The sequence below is a fragment of the Exophiala viscosa genome (assembly GCF_022695815.1).
Source record: "Exophiala viscosa unplaced genomic scaffold EDD37scaffold_1, whole genome shotgun sequence".
Lineage (NCBI taxonomy): Eukaryota > Fungi > Ascomycota > Eurotiomycetes > Chaetothyriales > Herpotrichiellaceae > Exophiala > Exophiala viscosa.
Window position 1 is genome coordinate 1061191 of NW_026944353.1, and position 19969 is coordinate 1081159.

Below are 19969 nucleotides of genomic sequence, written 5' to 3' on the forward strand. Positions count from 1 at the left end.
CCGAGGCAGGGGCATGGCGTCTCTCCATCGACCCGCCTCATCGGGCTTGGTTCGCTCAAGCACGACACCAATCAATCCCTGGGTATTCATCGCTTAGCGGCGTGCGTGAACCTAGGTTCTGATATCTTGATGTGAAGTACCACACACTGAAGCCTGTCACTGATAGCACGCAATCATGCCACCTAATAGGGCGACTTGGAAAAACGACTATCTGCGTCCGCCTTCAATAGACGACCACGAAAGATAAGGGGTTGCGCAACACTTGCGAATGGTCAAGAACAGCAGTCTTATCTGTGATGCTGGCATGCGGCACCGGCACAATTGAACATATAGGTCTCGAGCCTTGCGCACAAGTATTCGAGCTGTGAAGCTCTTACCCCTGAGCACCTTAACGGATTCTTGAGGTGCCACTGGCTCACAACCGACATTGCACTTATCTTCGGTCTTCCAATCCACGTCGGATAGCCAGCTTCTTTCGTGGCTATCTTCATTGCCAGACCGAGCCAAACCAGTCACGATGAAGGACGAGGAAATCGAATATGTGGCGCAGGACTTGAACCGGACATTGTCGGTGGAGGATGCAAAGTCCGTCAACAGTGATGATGCATTGCTCATGAGCATGGGCAAGAAGCCCGAATTGAGGCGTGTCTACAATTTCTGGACGTGTACGTCTGCTTCTGTAAGTGCCAAACAATAGGTAGCTGACTGCTTGTTCCAGTGTGTGCCTACCAGATCATGATATCGTGCAGCTGGTCATGCCTAGTGGTCCTGTACTCGACCATTTTCGATATCGGTGGACCATTCTGCCTACTCTGGGGAACGTATGCGGTATCTCTCCCAATCGCCTGCCAGAGCTGATCATATTTCCAGCTTGTTTGTCGCTGTTGGCCAGACCTTGCTCATGATGTCCCTCGCCGAGTACTGCAGCATATGGCCTACTGCAGGTGGTCAGCAGTACTACACTCAAGCTGTTGCCACGGGAGCAACGAGAGCTTTCTTGTCATATTTTGTGGGTTGGGCGGTCATCGTTGGCGAGATATCAACAGGGTCAAGCTGCGCTCTCAACAGCGCCGACATCATTGCTTCCTTTGTCCAGGTCACTCATCCAGACTTTGCTTGGCATGTGAGTACTCACACTTCAATGCTCCACAAGGTATGACTGACAAGTCGGTGGCAGCCGTGGCATACCTGGATCATCTACAGCGTATTTCTCATTGGCCCTATCGCCATCAATTTGAAACAGAGGTAAGGAACGCGCCAAATGCGCCTGTCCTGATGCAATCCACTGATCACATGTAGATGGCTCCCAGCAATGAACTTGTTTGGTGCTTTCTGGACCATTGCTGGCGGTATTGCTTGGGCAATCGTCTTCGGTGTCATGGCCAAACCCAAGCATGACGCCAGCTTCATTTTTACCGAGTTCATCAACAATTCAGGGTATACCAGCAAAGTCTGGGTATTCATCATGTCATTCTATTCTCCAATGTATGGATTGTACGGCACCGACGGAATGATGCACCTTGTCGAAGAGATGAAGGATGCGTCCAAGGAGGCCCCAGTAAGTCTTGAATCTCGCCTGATTCACAACTTACACTGATTGCCCCGTATCAAGCGCGTGATGGTGTGGTCCATGATCTTCTGCAGCATCACGAGCTGGCTTGCAGCAGTCCTCATGATGTGGACAGCTGGGGCCTGGGAATCATATACGTTAGGTATGTCTAACTCCGAGGTACGGGTCCCCTCTGCCATTTCTCACTGACTTCTTGTAGACGCTCAACCTTACATGAACTGGTGGATGGACATCACAAATTCCGTTTATGGAGGCGGAATGTTCTGCGCTTTAATCATGATCGGCTTGAACTTCTTCATTATTGTTGGCACCAATCTTGCAGGCTCACGCCTCGCCTGGAGCATGGCTAGAGACAAAGGACTTCCCTTTTCAGACTACTTCGCCCATGTCAGCACGAGATTCCACATTCCCCTGCGGACCATGGTCGCCATCCTGGTTATTGACCTGATCATTGGTAAGTCATATGCTTCGCATGGAACCCTCATACCTGACCGCTAATCTTCCTTCTCCTAGGGTTGATCGTCCTCGGCAGTGATCTGGCATTCGAATCAATCATTTCTGGGGGAGGTGTGACTTTGCAAATAGGCTATGTCACGCCCATCATCGTCGTAAGTCCTCTTGCACACCAGTCTTGGTCGAGTTCTAGCGACGGACAGCTAACCAAGCGACATGCGCACGCTAGGTCCTCATCCGTGGACGCAAGATCCTTCCGGCCCGACCTTACTTCGACCTCGGTCGATGGGGCTATTTTGTCAACATTATCAGCGTATGCTGGTCTTTGATCATCATTGCCATGTACCTGTCCCCACTGTACGTGCCTGTCACGATATCCACAATCGACTATATGAATTGGTCATGTTTGATCACTGGCGCAACTCTCATATTCCCCGGAATCTATTGGGTCTGGCGGGCTCGGCACACCTACATCAAGGAGACAAATTCGGTTCTGGAAGACAACGTTGTTGTCATTGATGGAAGGGCCGTAGCTGGGAGCGAGGCACTTAGAGCCGCTGCTCTAGAGAAATGAGTGCCTGCCCAAACGATGAGATTAGTGATGTATCATTGTATATATGGTCACTTGAGAACCCGATATATTGTAGCGAATTCTTCTGACCATATTGTCCGAACGTGGGAGTAAAGGTGAGAGCAAGTATCTACCTAGTGAGTCGCATACAGGGGGCGTTCTAAAAGCGGCACGTGAGCAGCGGAGCAGATTTCACTTCGCTCCGATTCGCCAAGCCAAAGAAGGGACTTGTACAACTTTTTTGTCGCATGGCTTTTGGGACCTGCAGTTTTAAAGAGTCGCCTTTTCTCATACCCGTTTGTCCTTCAAGAAGCGCGTCACCTGTGCTGCCTGATAGCTCATCTCCGACATGGACTACGACGAGCGACCAAGGTTGTCGGTAGAGGCGGAGAAAGAGGTGACCCGGTTATGGCGAACCTGGAGGACAGTTTTGGAGATGCTCGTGGACAGAGTACGCTTTTGAGACAACCAGAAGAGGGAGACAGAGTTGCTGACATATAACAGGGCTATGCGATCGCTACAGATGAACTCACAATATCCCGAGACGAATTCCAGAACAAGTTTTGCGACCGTCAAGCAGGACATGCAGAGTGAGTTGCCGAAGAACCGAGTAAACATCATGCCGCTGACTATGTGACCACAACTAGGCGGAGATTGATGCGACTACAAGCTGCTCCTACTGAAGAGATGATCAAGCGCGACACTCCGCGACCAACAAAGAGCAACCCAGACCCCCAAACAACGGCAGGCACAATCTGGGTAGAATTCAGTCCCGAGACCACAATCGGTATCAAACATCTACGAGCCTTTGCCCAACATCTCGATCAACACAAATTCACCACTGGCATCTTTATCACCATCGGACCCGTTACCGCCGCAGCCCTTCGCGCGTTCGAGCCGTTGACGGAACGAGGCATAACAGCTGAATGGTTCCAAGAGCAGGATTTACTGGTCAACATCACAAGACACGAGCTGGTGCCCAAGCACGTCTTACTTAGTGCGGAAGAGAAGAAAGTCTTGCTGGACAGATACCGACTGAAGGAGACTCAACTACCTCGCATCCAATACAGCGATCCGGTGGCGCGGTATCTCGGTTTGAAGAGAGGAAACGTTGTCAAGATCATTCGGAAGAGTGAAACTGCCGGTCGGTATGCCAGCTACCGATGGGTATTTTGAACGTCGAAATTGTTTTCCAGCGAGGAGTTTAGGGTCTTCAAAAAGGGAAGATGCATTGCTCGGAGTTCACAATGACATGAATAAGTCTATGGCGGCTCGCTCGGGGAAATATCAACTGGCTATAGCCATTGTCAAGATAAGATCAACGCTGCGGAATATATTGCGTCTAGGTGTGAAAGACTGTCTGCTCAAAAGATCCCTGGGACACAGATTTCACCAAAAAAAGGAGGATGATGTTGCCCATTCTCGATTGCATTACATCTGATGGTAACATTCCGGTGACCCTTGCCCCTAGAATTGGTAAGATGCTACCGGGTCGGATCCAGCTGATTCTCGATGCCACTTGTCCTTGGCAAGAGCTTCTATGGCATGAGGTCCGAGGGCTTGCTCTATCAGGACCTTCTCGCGCTCATGATGATCAACCGATTCGGTCGGCATACCAACAGTCAACATTCTCTGGATTGAGGCATCTCTGAAAGGAGACGGTTCCCGAATTATTCCATATCCGGCGTTATAACATTGCTGTCCAGCTTGTCTATCAGTACATCCCTGATGGTCTGGCTCGACTTTTCTCTGATGTCGACGAAACTTCCGGGGCTGTAGAATGCCGTGTGACATGTCACTGCCATTCCTGGTCACAGGGTGAGCCTAATTATCCAAGCCATGCTCGGGGTAGGTACTTACGTCCCGTCAACCACTCTTCCTTATTGCGATACGCTTGTATCAAAGGATGCGCCGGCTCCGGTATAGGCTCCTGGGGCAGCACATCAAGACCTGCCCCGGAGATAATGCCCTCACGCATACACTTCTCTACACCGTCAAGGTCGACCACTTCTCCGCGAGCGGTGTTGACGAACACCGCCCCGCGCGGCAGTAGACTTAACAGGTCATAACCTACCATGCCACGAGTCTCTCGCGTACAGGGACAGTGGATGCTCAAGGTCGTTGACCTTCGGAAGAGCTCCTTGATGTCTTTGGTCCGTTCGATGTCGAGCGATTTGTCAGTGCCGTTGGGCTTGTAAGGGTCATAGAACAGCACTTTCCAACCGAACGCCTTGGCGCGTAGAGCTGCGGCCGTCCCGATCCTTCCCAGCCCCAAGACGCCGAAGGTTGCCTGTTGAATCCGGGCGACGAGTGGGCTGTCGATATATGCCCATGGGTACGGCTGAGGGCCGCGCTGACGCTCGTGGTGCAGGAGGACGCCGCGACGGAGTGAGAGTGCCAGGGCAAGCGCATGGTCTGCTATCTCGGCGGTGCCATAATCTTGGACTGTCAGGGGAGACCTCCAGGATGTTGCAGATGGTCATCACGTACCTGGGACGTTGCACACCGTGACACCACGGGCAGCGAGCGCTACTCGGTCCAGACGGTCGTAGCCAACGCCCATACGGACGATACTTCAGTGCTGTGTGAATGTCGTGCAGTGAAGAAAGAAGGGTACAATTCTTACACTTTCAGCTTAGGAAATAATGCCAGGTCATGGGCTGTGAAGGGCATTTTCAAGACTAGAATTCCGTCGACCTGGTCGCGAAGGTTCTTGTCGATTGCAGACCACGGTAGAGCAGTGACCGTGCCGGGTGGCCAGAGGTAAGTCTGGACATAGTTGATTTTATATTCATGTGTAGGATGTTCAGTAAATATCTTTTGCTCGACTACGTCGTCCTATGGCACGATTAGTAAGTGAAATGGTTCCTCTTGGAGGTGACCGGCATAGCGTACGGGGTAGAGACCGTCGGCTTGTATGATAGTATAGGTTGGTATAGAAGTCATGATGTCGACTGAAACCGCTCATCTATAGAATGAAAAGAATGACAGTGACAAAAGATCGAGGTTCTGACTCTGGACATTAGCCGGTGTTCGCGCCTTTGAATAGTCCTTAACTTAGTGCCTAGGTAATGGGGACGAGGCTGTCCGCTGAGGGGGCATGGGGAACCATAACGCGGGATGTTGCCGGTATCGGTTACGTTGTTCGGGGTCCTTTCCGCCGCAATGCCGACTTGCCAAGTAAAATAATTGATACTCGGTGCAGGTGCTGCGATACGACTTGTCAGATCGATCTTACGAAGAAAAATTTCCCCACGTTTTTGTTTATGTCATTTTTTGAACGGTGCAAGTGCGACTCGGAGCCTTGCATACCTCAGAAATGGGCAAACGAGGCGGTTACAAAGTAAGCTACGTCTCCAAAACAATTGTATACCATACTAACATGTTCCTCAGGGCGGTCGTGGCGGCGGTCGTGGGCGCGGCGGCGGAGGGCAAGGGAACCGACCTCGCGCAGACAATCGAACGAGCAAGCAGGACATCCCTCGAAATAACGAGAAGTTTGAACAGTACTACAATCAGCTCGGTATATTATCGGAAGATGACAAGACCGCTTTCTGGGAGGCTATGAGGAGAGATCTGCCCAACAGTTTTCGCTTTACAGGATCAAGAGCGTATGTCTAAATTCGATCTACAAACTGCATCAATACTAAGTTCTGCATTATAGACACGCTCTGGCTGTACAACAGCGCCTCCGCGATGTCCATATTCCCGAAATCACCTCGATCACCTATGAAGGCCAATATGTCGACTCTCCACAATCCGTCGTCTGGTACCCCGACCAGCTGGCCTGGTTCATGACCACACCCAAAAATGTCATTCGACGATTCAAACCTTTCGCAGCGTTCCAGAAGTTCTTGGTGGCAGAAACGGATGTGGGAAACATCAGTCGTCAAGAGGTGGTCAGCATGATACCCCCCCTCCTCATGGACTTGAAGCCTGGCATGACTGTCTTGGATCTATGTGCCGCGCCTGGCAGCAAATCCGCGCAATTGATCGAGATGATCCACGCCGGAGAAGAGGAGAGATGTAGGCAAGTCGCAGCAAATGTTGCCAACAGTTCCGACAGACCAGACGGAGAGGACTTTGCCGATGACGGCCGATCTACCGGATTACTCATTGCAAACGACGTCGACTACCGAAGAGCGCACATGCTGGTTCATCAAGTCAAGAGATTGAGTTCGCCTAATATCCTTGTCACAAACCACGACGCCACGATATTTCCCTCAATCAAGATCCCCTCCCTACCCCGACCGGAAGGAGGACCCATACAGAACCGCTACCTGAAATTCGACCGCATCTTAGCAGATGTTCCCTGCTCCGGCGACGGCACAGTGCGCAAGAACCCAGAAATCTGGAGAAATTGGACCCCGAGCAATGGCCTTGGTCTACATATGACCCAAGTACGAATCTTGATAAGAGCACTACAAATGCTCAAGGTCGGTGGCCGAGTCGTCTATTCCACATGCAGCATGAATCCTGTGGAAGACGAAGCCGTTCTGGCCGAGGCCATCAATCGTTCTGGCGGTTCTAAGTATGTCGAACTCCTAGAGACAAAAGACTACTTGCCCGGTCTCAAACGACAATCTGGACTGAAGAAGTGGAGCATCATGGACAAGGCCGGCCGCATCTGGGAGGACTACGAATCGGTGCTGAAGCAGAAAGCTGACGCTGGTGACGACGGATTGGGACGTCTTTCGGCAAGCATGTTCCCACCAACAGAAGATATACCTCTCGACCGTGCCATTCGTGTCTACCCCCACGACCAAGATACAGGAGCATTCTTCATTGCCATTCTCGAGAAGAAAACAGAGATCAAAGCCAAGGCTGAAACGAAACCGGCTGTGGCCACTGTCAAGTCAGGATCTGCAAAGGTGGAGACCGCCAACTCCAATGGGACCGAAGCGAAGCTCGAAACTGCCCTCGACGGGACGGTAGAGACGATTAACGGCTCGGCACCCCCTGATGCGAATGGGACGAGCAAGCGCAAACGCTCAGAAGATGAAGATGAAGGTCCCGAGAATGACAGCGCACCCATGAAGCGCGTTAAGAGCGAGCAGGATGCTGGCGCCAGTAGTCATCAGAACGGGGAAGCCGCGGCGCCCAACGGAGCAGCACCAGCTCTAGACAGACCAGCACAACCTCCTAAGAAGAAGAATCGCGATCAACCATTCGAAGAACCATTCAAATACCTCTCCGCCGACATTCCCGAACTCGCACAGATCAGGGAATTCTACAACCTCTCCCCACGATTTCCCCAGGACAGATATATGGTGCGCAACGCTCAAGGCACCGCCACCAAGAACATCTACTACACCAATGCCCTCACCAAAGAAATACTCCAGGAGAACGAAGGCAAGGGCCTTAAATTCGTACATGCGGGCGTCAAAATGTTTGTCAAGCAGGACGCCCCCGCCCCAGATGTATGCCCTTGGCGTATACAGACCGATGGATTGCGCCTGCTCGAGACATGGGTCGGCTCCGAACGTATTGTCAAGTTGCACAAGAAGGAAACACTGCGCAGATTACTGATCGAGATGTTCCCTCGATTCAACGACGAAGAATACAAGAAATTAGGCGAGGTGGGCGAACAGATTCTCGATATGAGGATGGGCTGCTGCGTGCTCATTGTTGAGCCTAGCGATGCCGAGGACGGGCTGAGTGAGCGCATGGTCTTTCCTTTGTGGAAGTCTATCATGAGTCTGAATCTCATGCTGCCGAAAGAAGAGCGCAAGGCGATGCTTTTGCGGTTGTATGATGACGATACCCCGCTGGTCAATCTGAGCAAAGGCTGGGTCAAGAATGGGAACGGAGCTGAGAAAGATGATGCGAAGGCTGGAGATGTCGAGCTGGTGGACGCGGGTGAGAAGAAGGCTGGTGAAGATGATGCGCCCGCAGTCCGCCGGAACAGCAGCTCTCCGGAGCCATTGCTTGTAGGCGAGGCGGACGGAGAAGAAGTCAAAATGGCCGAGGATGAGAATGATGGCGGCGTCGAGGTCTCATAGGGAATCCTGCAGACAGCTTTGTAGAGGGCTCCTGATTCAAGAAATTTATTTCCACATCTTTTCCACCCGAACACCTTCCGGGAAGATATCACATATCGCTTTCTTCCCACTCCAACGCGCTAATTGAGGCGGCGTCGTTTCATTATCGTCCTGGATAGAGCAATCAGCGCCAGCGTCAAGCAGTATCTGCAGACACTCCGGCCTCTCTCGCCAAACGGCAGCGTGCATGGCGGTCCCACCATACCTTCCAGCCCGGTCGTTGAGATTCGCGCCCATTGCCACCAGACTGCGGACCGTCTCCGTCAGACCATACGATGCGCCATAGTATAATGGTCTCGCTCGCGCAAGATCCGCACTCGGCTCGATGTACCCGTGCCGTGAATCAAACAGGACAACTTGCAGCCAGAACCCGAAGTTGCCGTTAGTCTCCGGAGTCAATAGACGGAGGATCAGGGGCAGGATGTCTTTCTCGGCACCAGATCTTCGGACATGGGACGGCCACGTTTGAGCGGCGTATCTTATAAGAGGGAACCGTTTGAGCATTTTGCGGAAGTCGGACCCATAGAATGGCCCTTTCGAAAAGTCGTCCAAGAGTATGTACGAGAGGCAGGTTTCAGCCATTACACGATGTGATGAGCGAGCAGGCATGTAGAAGTACGAGTTCTCGTTCAAGCTTCCCAAAAGAAATTCCCGGACTGAGTGGTGGGCAAGGCGAGCAGTACCAGAAAGGCTGTTGTAAGCCACCATACTACCACAGATCTCGAGGATGTCGTTCGGATCATTCAAGTCGGCTTCAGGATCGAGTCTGTCAAACTCCGGCTCGAGAACCACGGCCTCCGCAAGTTCTGGAAGTGTTAGGGGGATAGTGGCATGCGCAAGCCATAGCAGCGCTCTTCTCGCGTAGACAGCGTCTTCTTGGGAGATGGATTGCAGAATCCTCGTATACGCTCCTTGTATGCTGGAGGGAAGTCGAGTCAGCGCTTTCTTTATGGCTGCGTCCGTCCTCAAGCGCGCGATTTCGTCCAGTTGGCATTGAACCCAGCGAAACCTTGGACACGAGTTATTAGTTCTCGCACCATGAAAAAGATGAGGACGCGAAACCACTTACATTCCGTGAGAATCCACCCGCAGGCTGTTCTCCACATGTTTCTTGATCTTCTCGCTCATGCGGCGCAATCTGTCGTCATTCTCGATTCTCCATTTGATATAAACACCGATGTCTTGTTCGACGGCCATTTCAGGGAAAGGAATCTCCTGGAACTTCTCAAGGCGTCTCCGTAAGTCTTTCTCCGGTCGGCTGCTGATGAAGACTCGGAGTGGATAATGACCACATCCAACTGTGGATGTAAGAAAGTCGCAGACTGTCGCAAATTCTGGGGATTCATCTAGTCCATCAATGACGATGGCGGCTGATCTATCGGCTTCGAGGAGATGTATCAGATATTTTTGGAGCTCATTTAGGCTGGCTTGCTTCGGCGTGCCTTGCCGACATGAAGCTCGCTCATGCGCCTCAACGATGTCACTAGGCATCTGTGGGAGTTGCGAGCAGAATTGCTTGACTATGGCTCCGAAGAATGTCTCTGGTGTTAGACTTTCGACGGTACTAGCATCATAGTAGAAGTATGCGAACATGGTCTCGTGCCCTGACTGTTGGTTCGTCATATGGTGGATGAGGTAACTGGTAGCCACAGTCTTGCCCGAGCCTGCTTGCCCGTGCATCCAGAGCAGCGATGACCTGCGACTGGACCATTTGATGAAGTCGGGATGCTTCAGGAGCCATGCGCAGGTTGTCGAACAATGGAGTTGAAGTCCACGACGATACTGTGCCTCATACTGATAGTCACAAAGCCAGTCCAGGATTTGCTGACGTTGCTGCGTAGCATGGTTGGCTTTAAGGTCAAGAGACAGATCCGACAACGTATTGGAGACATAGTCGAGGGTACTGCCTTGCTTCACAAGAGCTCCTCTAGATCTATCAGCAGGCGGTATCCGGGCTGGGGTTCCGACTTACGCTGAGAATGTGTCCAAAGCCAGCGACAAAGAGGCTTTTTGCCTTTCGATGGCAGAGGTAAGCTCCTCAGTATCACTCTTCCGGAGTGGCCACAATAGGCGTCTGATTGCACGCTCCGCGGTAGACTTGCTGGTTTCCGGGCTGTGACTCTGTAGTCGCGAAAGCAAGGAGGTCAGTGAACTCTTGCATTCTTCGAGTATCGTCTTGACGTCTTGCAGAGGAAAGCTATCTTGCCGAATCAAGCCTTGAAGACCGAGCAACAGTCCACTAAGGTTGGTGACTTCGGAGACTAGTCTTTTCGCTTCCTTCGGAGCATCAGAGACAACACATCCATAGCGATAGCATTGACTAATGACTTGTCCAGCCAGTGAAACGAGGCCGGCTACGCCTGTGGCAATAGAAAAAGGGTCCATTATGGCCCAGTTCAGGTCACCTTTAGGTGGCAGGCTTTCATGTCGCAGAGTCGTGCAATATCAACGCTGCTCTGCAGAAGCAGTGACAGTATTATAGGGCTTGACCACCACTGTTCGACCACCGCTATATCGGAGCCGTGGGCTCAGTTGGCATTCTTGGGCAGAAGAATGAAGGTGGGATGAGGATCTTGAGGTCGACTTTTCAGCCCCCGATTGAAACAAGGAAATCGCAGCTTGGTACGTGAGGAGATGCAGCTAGCTACTGTACGAGGGAAGCACTGCCACTCTGGGCAGCGGCGACAACGCTTCCGCATGTTTGCAAACGGAAGGTTACTGGGTGAGATCTGACAACAGTCATGGCATTTGCGGCTCTGAGTTTCTCAGGCAGATCAGCGGCCGATCCGCGCACCTAAATTGTTAGAGGCTCCCTAGGCTTCGAATTTTGGGCAGACAATGGAGTGATATACAGGATGCGGATCTCTCGGATACAGAATTGTCGCCCAGACTACCGTCACTACAGAATACAGAATACAGAATTCCTCCATAGGTACAGAATTCACATATGATCAGGATTCCCACTTGAAGTCTCATCTGGACGAGGAGTTGAAATCTACAGGCTTCGATAACTTTTAGCAGGGCCCCAAACGATGAGGATTCAGGTTGGCAGTCACTTCCTGATTTCTCCAACAGTCGTCAATAGCTGAAGAATGAAAGCCGCTGTAAGCTACAAAGATGATACAAAATGCTCCCCAACTTCACAGCGTGGCCTTTGCCCGCGTCAGCGTTAAAGAGCTCGGCAGTTCACCCGGCGCAAGCTGCCACGCCATATCGACGGCTCCCTCGGGATTTCCCTTATTGTACAGAAACAGTCCTTGCAAAGCAGCCATACTGGTACGGCTGACCTTTGCCTCCGGTCCGGGCAAGACGTCAATCTCCTGAAGTTTGTTGAAGAATTTCTCCCTGACATCCCCATCCGGATCTGCCTCATTGTAGAAGCGCTGCCAGAGTTGTTCAATCTGGTATGTCGTGGCTTCACCAAGACGAACAGTCATGTCGACTCGTCCCGGTCGGACCAATGCCTCGTCCAGTCGATCCACGTGGTTTGTTGTGAGAAAGATAACGCGTTCCTCTGCGCTTCCAACACCATCTAAGGCGTTCAACAACCCCGAGAAGGTGACATTGGCGCCTTGGTACCCATCGCTTTCGACTTGGCGGCGGTTCGCAAACGCCGCATCTACATCCTCCAGCAGGACCAACGTGCGTTGCGGAATCACAGTCAGTAGATGGTTCAGTCTATCATCTGTGAGGCCACGTTCGCTGAGATTCAGCATAGCAATATCATAATTCAAATGACCCGCCAATGCCTGGATGAACGACGACTTTCCAGTCCCTGGAGGTCCATAGAGAAGGTAGCCGCGTCGATATGGGATGCCCCGCTCATAGTACCACTTCGAAGAACCAAGGAAGTCTTGCACGTCGTCGACAATTCGTTCTTTGACCCCTTCGTCCAGAATCACCGATTCCAAGGGCCGTTTGCTTCGAGGGTGACCAAATTTATCCCACTTCGTACCCCATGCAGTGTATATGACCGTCTTGCCTTCCACAGCTTGCGTAGCCATCTCGTGCGCTTCCTTGAACAAGGACTCGAACACATGCCGTTGAGAGTACAGTGTGGTCAAGGTCACTGTCTCCCACGGTTTTCCGTCCATTGAAAATTGTTTGGCTTCTCTCTGCCTATTGACCCAAATCCATGCCTTTCGGTAGCGCAGGACGTGCCTTCCAGGACCAGGAATTAGAGCGAAGTTTGTATGGATGGCACCGTTAGGTAGCTCGCGCTTTTCCGTCTCGATGGCCAAATGTCGCATGCGCGGTGTAAGTCGTTGCAGCAACGACTCGAAAACACCTTGATTCGCTTGCGCTGCAGTGCTGGCCACTCTTCCCCTTTCATGTAATGTCATCCAATACAGGAACCAGGGGTAGGAATCGTCCCGAACGTTGATCTCGACATCGACAAGAAGGCGGCGGCGCAAGAGGGCTGCTCCATTGCGCAGACCTCGTTGACCGAATGTCGCGAGGGCACCAAGACCAGCCAGACCAAAACCCTGTCACTGTTAGACCAGTCCACCCACATTTCCACGTCGATCCAGAATACTTACAGCAGTGAAAAGAGGGTTATTCGCCAACTGCGCGATCAGTCCCCCCTCTGTACTGTTCCCTTCCCCAGTGAACAGGCGCACGAAGTCAGCCTTCTGCGTCGCGGCATCGTTCCCTCGAGCTACCGGCGTAGGTTGCTTTGAAGCGACCGTAACCACTCCATTGTCGCTCTGCATCCCCTTCGCGACCTGTCACGGGTATCATCCGATTTGAGATAGTAATGGGTTAAATTCACGAGTTCTGTCGCAGCGACGACCGGAACAGCGTCTATCCGCACTCCGAGAAACTTGACCGGAGAGTCGGACTTAAAGAATTTCCAATGTATTTCGCCCGAGACCGTGCGTTATGTACGTGTAAGGAAGGACAATTCACCACCATGCGATATATTTCTATGCCTCTATTAGGCACCAACACAAGCGAGTCTCGATAAATACCAGACACCATCCTCCCCGGGTGTCTGCGATTCCTCCCATGCGCTCCTTCTTCCGCCAACTCTTCGCCAAAAGAGTGGCACACAAAATCCATCCTCCGCATCCTCCACCGCAGTCTCGCCCAATCATGTCCTCATCAGCCTCAGCACTAATCTACGGCGCGACCGTCGCCGTGCCTTCAATAGCAAGCACCAGACCCGACGACGAAATCACCAAGACGAAGAAATGGCACGTCAAGAGCGGTGGATTCGACAACCCATGGCCATCATGGCATTTTCCTTCCTTCTGGACCATTATGAGCGGTATGCTTGGCCGCAGGTTCAGCGGGCAGGCCAATAAACCCGACACAACTCCTCCTACAGTGCCAGTACATCCACCAACGTTCCTACCCTCGCGAACAGCCAGCACAGCGCTGCGAGCGACATGGCTCGGCCATGCGTGTTACTACCTCGAGTTTCCCTCCGGTCTACGAGTCCTGTTCGACCCAGTCTTCACGGACCGCTGCTCGCCATTTTCCTGGCTGGGCCCTAAGCGATACACCGAAATGCCCTGCCAGATCAAAGATATTCCGACGATAGACGCGGTAGTCATCTCCCACAACCACTACGATCACCTCTCACACCCAACCATCATGGAGATCCGCAAACTGCACCCCGAAGCCCACTTCTTCGTCCCCCTCGGTAACAAGAAGTGGTTCAAGGCCTGCGGGATTGAAGAACACTGCACAGAAATGGACTGGTGGGATGAGATCGATTTTACATTGACACCCTCTGCCCCTGCGGAAAAGAAGGGTAGCATTACTTCAACGGACAGTCCGACACCAAAACCAGCAGCCGACACGATCACATCACGCATCTCTTGTCTGCCCTGTCAGCACATGTCAGCGCGAAGCATCCACGACCGCTGCGCGACACTCTGGGCCTCGTGGTCCGTATCTTCAGGTGGCAAGTCCGTCTATTTTGGTGGTGATACGGGCTATCGTTCTGTACCGAAAGAGTCGGACGGTAAGGATGACTGGGCCGAAGAGTACTCTTCACTCCCGCACTGCCCTGCCTTTGCAGACATTGGTCGTCTGAGGGGTCCATTCGACCTCGGTCTCATCCCCATTGGTGCGTACATGCCTAGATGGATCATGAGCCCGATGCATTGTGATCCTCGAGATGCGGTTGAGGTCTTCAGGGACACCAAGTGCAAGAAAGCTATGGGCATCCACTGGGGCACTTGGGTCCTGACGGAAGAAGATGTCTTGGAACCGCCCAGGCTGCTAAAGAAGGCTCTTGCTCACCACTCCATACCCGAGACCGGCGTGTTTGACGTTTGTGATATTGGCGACAGTCGAGAATTTTGAGCCTGCATCTCGGCCAATCGGTGCTATTAGATGGTTGTTATTAGACAGCATGATGTTCGAGGGAGTTCTAGCGGGTTGGGCTAATCAGGTGAACTTGTACAACAATGACTCGACGGCCTGATGGAAGACCAGTCTTGTGCTCAAAATGAAGCATCTCAATTCCATTGTTGTCTTAACAAGCTCACGATCAAGATGCATCCGACTTCACTGATAGCATAAAGCAAATGACTCTAATAGTACAGGGAATCTCTCGCGACGCTATGAACTCGCTTATCACTCCCTCGGATTTAAGTGTGTCAATCCCTCAACCACCTTTTGTACAATACAACAGTGCTCTGTTCGCTACACATAGCTTCGCAAAAGTCGGGCCCTCGTGTGGTCATAGAGATGCGATCCTGTCGAGAATCGCTCATGCTGTCTTCTTGGCCTTTGCCTTTGGAGCTCGTTTCTTCTTTGGAGCGGCTTCAGGCTCTTCTTCTTCTTCTTCTTCCGGAATCGGAGCGTTTGGGTCAAGCCATTCGTTGTCTCCGCCACCAACACCTTCCATGTCGATACCTTCTTCCACTTCAGGCTCAGCCTTGACTTTCTTGGACTTCTTGGCTTTGGCTTTTGGTGCAACAGGAGCGTCTTCCTCATCGTCCAGATCTTCTTCTTTGACCTTCTTCGCTCTTGACTTCTTCTGTGCCGGAACCTCGGGAGCGTTCAAAAGATCATCTGAGCCAAGCTCTTCGTCTTGAGGTTCAGCCTTGACCTTTCTGGCTCTTGACTTCTTCTTGGGCTTCTCAGCAGCTTCCTCGTCTGCGTCTTCCTCAGCAACCTTGCGTTTGCGAGGGGCGGACTTCTTCTTCGGTGGTGGAGAGCCCAACTCATCCTCGTCATCGTCTGCCTCGGCCTTGACCTTCTTGGCGCGAGCTTTCTTTGCTTTGGGTTTAGTTGGTGTCTCATCTCCTCCTGCAGCCGGTGTTTCGCCGTCCTCGTCTGCAGTCTTCTTCGCCTTGGGTGTACGCTTGTTGATGCCCTTCATTCCCGGTCGATTCAATTCTGGCTCCTATGTAGATTGCATTAGTCATGGCAGACGAGCGTCACTTGGCAAGCTCACCCCTTTCCAATCTTCATCAGCAACGTGGCCATGTTGCAAAGCGAATTTGACCTTCTCCTGGGCCTCGATACTGATTTCTTCGTATCCGTCGAGAATGGCTGGAAGGTCTGCATCAAGGTCTAGATCGTCGAGGGAACCAATCTGAGACTGCATATTGGCAATCTGCCCAGGAGTGACGCATCCCCTAGATTAGTGTCAGTTCCAACCGCGTATATTGTCACCAGACCGTAGGAGGTCTTTACCAATGTTTCCACATCCACGTGAGATGATCTTTGATCATGACTTGAGTTCCGAATCTGAATTCACCTTTCTCAATCTTGACTTGATCCTTCTTGCACTGGGTGTTTTGACAGCCGGCCCGGCCTGTCTTGGCCATCTCTGCTCAGATTAGCATACGCATTGGCTTGACCAAAAAGCCAAGGCTGGAGACGGGAAAAGGCGTGGTCATGTTTTGGTACACCACCAAGCTACGGTACAGATCACACAGATGTCAGGATGTTCGTAGGGCACTTACCGAAGCGATACACTGCGCTCGACATGATGAACAGTGGAGCCAGCGATGCGCTGGCAAGTAGCTCAGATACGCGGGTTGAGGGTTGGGAGTGTCAATGGGTGACAGACGCCAGACATAAGAACGGGCGCAGCGGTTCAATGATCGAGAAAAGTCCAGAGAAGTTGGAAATTGATTAGGAAGAATGAAGGAACAAAATGAGCATCGCGATGGCTGGGGAAGTAGAAATACAAACAGGCAAGAGAAAGGCTGAAACACAGTGAAGTGAGCAATTGCCTTGCTTGCAAGAAATCGGCACGTCTGATAAAATATCTAATGGGCAAACACCGTCTTTGTCGTGCTTTTCATGTATAAAATACTTGTCAGACAAGACTCTTTTGACGCGTTTGAGAATGGCCTGACATCACACACTCAGCCTTGGGCAACTGCTCTTTGTTCGATGATAATTCATCCCAAACAAACAACTGCGCACATTCATCATGTCTTAGGAAAGGTTCAAATTATTAAGGGGTATATTGAAATGGTCAAAGAATATGTCTCTGGCTGGCCTCTTACACTTCATGAAGCATGTCCCTCCGGAACCGTGGAGAAAATGTATGAGATGTCTCTTCCGAAGCTGCCTTCAAACCACGACTTTCATACAAACAACGCCCCAATCCTACATCCAGCGCACTGGCTTGAGATGAAAAAAAAAAGGTCAAGCTTAATGTTGCTTGGTCACTTTTGGATGAACGGCTCCAATCTGTCCTCCGCTCAGATTATTGCCGCCCGAGCTTGAGCCCTCTTCACTGCTGATGTCTCTGCCAGCATCGACACCTTCGATCTTCTCATGAGCTCTTTCCGGGTCTGGCTGGCCGTATTTGGCACTGAAAAGGATAGAGTCAGTACGTGTAACAAACACCAATTGCAGAGGTCGACTTACTCATAGTCATGACGGCCGTCGTGGAAGAATGCATACGGAAGCTCTCCATGAACTTCACCGTCACCAATCAAGAGTTGCTCCTCGTTATATCTCAAAGGCACTCTCAACACGTATTTGATGAAGAGACAGATCAAGGAGGTCCAAACAATGTTCCACCCAATAATGAACAAGAAACCAACGATTTGTACCCAAACTTGTCGGCCATTCCCATCAATCGCACCGCCAGTTGGGGACAGGGCAAAAGCGGCTGTGCCTTCGCTAGTGGCAAACAATCCGGTCAAGAAACCACCAACGATACCACCAACCAAATGGGTGTGGAAGTCACCGACCACGTCGTCCGCAAATTCGAGGAACCATTTCTGCTTGCCGAGAATGTTCATGGAGATCCATGGGATAATACCGGAGCATAATCCAATAATAATGGCACCCCAACCAGCGACAAACCCTGCGGCGGGAGTGATTGCGACAAGGCCGGTGATGATTCCTTGAACAGCACCAATCACAGCGGGCTTCTTGAAGAAAGCCAAATCCATCAGTGTCCAGGTTAACATGCTCATGGCAGTGCAGATGTTGGTATTCAACACTGCAGCGCCGGCATCGGGCGAAGCGGTATAAGGGTCACCTCCGTTGAAGCCGTTCCAGCCAAGCCACAAAAGGCCAACGCCCACCAAGGCCAGGAGAACGTTGTTGGGGTGAAATTCTGTGCGATCCCGAGGATGTCGCGGTCCAACCCAATACGACATAACAAAACCGGCCGATCCAGAGGACACATGGATGACGTATCCACCAGAGTAGTCGAGAACGCCCATCTGATACAAGAAACCACCTCCCCAGATGCTGAAGGCTCCCACGGTGTAACTGAGGGTCAGCCAGAGTGGAACAAACAACATCCACGCGGTGAAGTTCATTCTTGCGAGGCCGGCACCAGCAATCAGGACGAGTGTAATGGCTGCGAAGACAAACTGGAAATATATCATCGTGCTCATGGGGTATGCTGCGTAAAGATCGGCTGCGGGCAGATATGCCTGTACCAACTCATAGTTCATCGTGAGCGCAGGGCCAGGTACGCCAACAAAAGGCAACATTTGCTTTCCAAAGGCCGCCTTGTAAGCCCAAATCACCCAACAAATGAGCACGGCTGCAAAGGCATAGAGCACCATAAAGGCGGAGTTGATTGCCCACTTCTTCTTCACCAAGCCGGCGTACATGACCATAAGACCAGGAACCGACTGTAGGCCGACGAGAGTTGCGGCTGTCAATTGCCAGGCGTTGTCACCATTGTTAAGCCATTCGGGGGCGACCAACGTGTCGGCGTCCCATCGCCTACTTGCCCTTATCGGTGCATTCGGCCTTGCGGGCATGTTTGCGGACTGTGAAAGTCTCGACGTCGTGGGTTTGTTCGCCGGGGCTCTCGAGATGGCGACACAGCCCAAAGAGTGTGAGAGGGCACCGGATTGAGGGATACGAAGGGAGAGAGGTGAGCGCAAGGACGCGTTCCGCTACGAGGGTGGAAATGGATTTCTTAAGCATGGAAAAGTCGCCATTGCGCACGACGAAAAAGAAAAGCGCAACCCAAGACCCCGAGCTCCCGAACGGACCCTTACCTATCTCCCCTACTGCGAGATGGACCGGGGGCTCAAGCGATATCAATTGCTGAAGCAGTGTTATCATTGGCCGATTGACCACATTTCTCGGAGGCTCGTCTCTAGAAGCGGAGATTCAGCATGATGAGCAGTGCTAGCGACCGATCCAGGCACCAACGTGGCAGCGGCATACTGCCTGGATCACCAATCAGAGGTCAATGCTGCTCGTCTGCTTATCATTGAGAGCAAAGCCACTACGTGATTGGGTTTGCAAGCAATTCCAAAACGTAGGGCGGGAACAGGTGGAATAAGTTTGAGGTGTTGATAAGGTCAAAGAGCCTGTCATGGCCAGCATGGAAGGCTGGGGGGCATTAGCCAATCCTGGGGAGGAAGCTTATCAGTGCTTGGCGTCACGGTGAACTAACGCCTAAGACTTCTAAACTCTGCTAAGCTTCATCAGAGTCCACCAGTCTCCGATTCCTCCCCACGCTGTCATGGCTTGGCCTTGAAAGTTGACGAGGACGAGCGATATCGCCGATGATGGTGATTCGACAAGGGTGTTCCTCTCATCAAAAGCAACGAGCCAGTGGTGAGTCCTGGAAAGGTGTCTGCTTGGAGGCCAACATCAAAGGTGTTGGCTTGATGCGTGAGACACCCTTTGTTGACGATCCTGGGTGAGCCGGCACACTGGCACAAACCCATCGACCCACAACTGGTACGCTTATCTAAAGTGGTTCCACAGGCTGACGTTCATACATCCTTACCCACTCAGCCTTATTGATCCATCTGGCCGAAAGAAATATCATGATGTCTACCATACGACTGTCGGCTGATATGCGTGTGGGCTATCATGTGAATGGCATAAGTCAAGCATGACCTTGCACGGTGTGAGATGCTGTAA

At 51.8% G+C, this 19969-nt stretch overlaps 9 protein-coding genes across 9 annotated transcripts; 4 read left to right on the forward strand and 5 right to left on the reverse strand.

Annotated features, from left to right (window-relative positions):
• The first annotated feature begins 304 nt into the window (after window positions 1-304).
• Window positions 305-2698, forward strand: EDD37DRAFT_18745 (amino acid/polyamine transporter I). Its single transcript, XM_062810040.1, has 9 exons — window positions 305-665; window positions 719-821; window positions 871-1123; window positions 1178-1245; window positions 1300-1558; window positions 1613-1712; window positions 1770-2024; window positions 2084-2178; window positions 2253-2698. The coding sequence occupies exons 1-9, from the start codon at window positions 518-520 to the stop codon at window positions 2595-2597; spliced, it is 1626 nt and encodes a 541-aa protein (XP_062674635.1). The 5' UTR covers window positions 305-517; the 3' UTR covers window positions 2598-2698.
• A 145-nt stretch (window positions 2699-2843) lies between these two features.
• On the forward strand, window positions 2844-3916 carry EDD37DRAFT_18859 (DNA-directed RNA polymerase II subunit E). The gene is made up of 3 exons (XM_062810062.1): window positions 2844-3045; window positions 3099-3184; window positions 3242-3916. Exons 1-3 carry the CDS (start codon window positions 2944-2946, stop codon window positions 3768-3770), a joined length of 717 nt encoding a protein of 238 aa, XP_062674636.1. The 5' UTR covers window positions 2844-2943; the 3' UTR covers window positions 3771-3916.
• Window positions 3917-4255: 339 nt separating this feature from the next.
• On the reverse strand, window positions 4256-5745 carry EDD37DRAFT_18902 (C-terminal binding protein). The gene is made up of 5 exons (XM_062810068.1): window positions 5490-5745; window positions 5221-5432; window positions 5085-5167; window positions 4455-5033; window positions 4256-4401 (listed from the first exon to the last, which is right to left on the reverse strand). The coding sequence occupies exons 1-5, from the start codon at window positions 5538-5540 to the stop codon at window positions 4265-4267; spliced, it is 1062 nt and encodes a 353-aa protein (XP_062674637.1). The 5' UTR covers window positions 5541-5745; the 3' UTR covers window positions 4256-4264.
• Window positions 5746-5829: 84 nt separating this feature from the next.
• On the forward strand, window positions 5830-8619 carry EDD37DRAFT_18932 (S-adenosyl-L-methionine-dependent methyltransferase). The gene is made up of 3 exons (XM_062810075.1): window positions 5830-5937; window positions 5988-6205; window positions 6259-8619. The coding sequence occupies exons 1-3, from the start codon at window positions 5914-5916 to the stop codon at window positions 8594-8596; spliced, it is 2580 nt and encodes an 859-aa protein (XP_062674638.1). The 5' UTR covers window positions 5830-5913; the 3' UTR covers window positions 8597-8619.
• EDD37DRAFT_18921 (uncharacterized protein) lies at window positions 8619-11397 on the reverse strand. The gene is made up of 3 exons (XM_062810073.1): window positions 10608-11397; window positions 9705-10562; window positions 8619-9644 (listed from the first exon to the last, which is right to left on the reverse strand). Exons 1-3 carry the CDS (start codon window positions 11018-11020, stop codon window positions 8642-8644), a joined length of 2274 nt encoding a protein of 757 aa, XP_062674639.1. The 5' UTR covers window positions 11021-11397; the 3' UTR covers window positions 8619-8641.
• EDD37DRAFT_18976 (mitochondrial chaperone BCS1) lies at window positions 11398-13514 on the reverse strand. Its single transcript, XM_062810078.1, has 2 exons — window positions 13177-13514; window positions 11398-13122 (listed from the first exon to the last, which is right to left on the reverse strand). Exons 1-2 carry the CDS (start codon window positions 13348-13350, stop codon window positions 11776-11778), a joined length of 1521 nt encoding a protein of 506 aa, XP_062674640.1. The 5' UTR covers window positions 13351-13514; the 3' UTR covers window positions 11398-11775.
• A 1-nt stretch (window position 13515) lies between these two features.
• EDD37DRAFT_18938 (beta-lactamase superfamily domain-containing protein) lies at window positions 13516-15158 on the forward strand. Its single transcript, XM_062810077.1, has one exon. It carries the CDS (start codon window positions 13646-13648, stop codon window positions 14951-14953), a length of 1308 nt encoding a protein of 435 aa, XP_062674641.1. The 5' UTR covers window positions 13516-13645; the 3' UTR covers window positions 14954-15158.
• On the reverse strand, window positions 15089-16880 carry EDD37DRAFT_19037 (uncharacterized protein). The gene is made up of 4 exons (XM_062810084.1): window positions 16567-16880; window positions 16295-16430; window positions 16053-16236; window positions 15089-16001 (listed from the first exon to the last, which is right to left on the reverse strand). The coding sequence occupies exons 1-4, from the start codon at window positions 16589-16591 to the stop codon at window positions 15363-15365; spliced, it is 984 nt and encodes a 327-aa protein (XP_062674642.1). The 5' UTR covers window positions 16592-16880; the 3' UTR covers window positions 15089-15362.
• Window positions 16881-17004: 124 nt separating this feature from the next.
• EDD37DRAFT_660818 (amt family ammonium transporter) lies at window positions 17005-18846 on the reverse strand (the record flags this gene model as incomplete). Its single annotated transcript, XM_062819120.1, has 2 exons — window positions 17005-17429; window positions 17486-18846. 2 exons carry the CDS (start codon window positions 18844-18846, stop codon window positions 17267-17269), a joined length of 1524 nt encoding a protein of 507 aa, XP_062674643.1. The 3' UTR covers window positions 17005-17266.
• Window positions 18847-19969: the final 1123 nt, after the last annotated feature.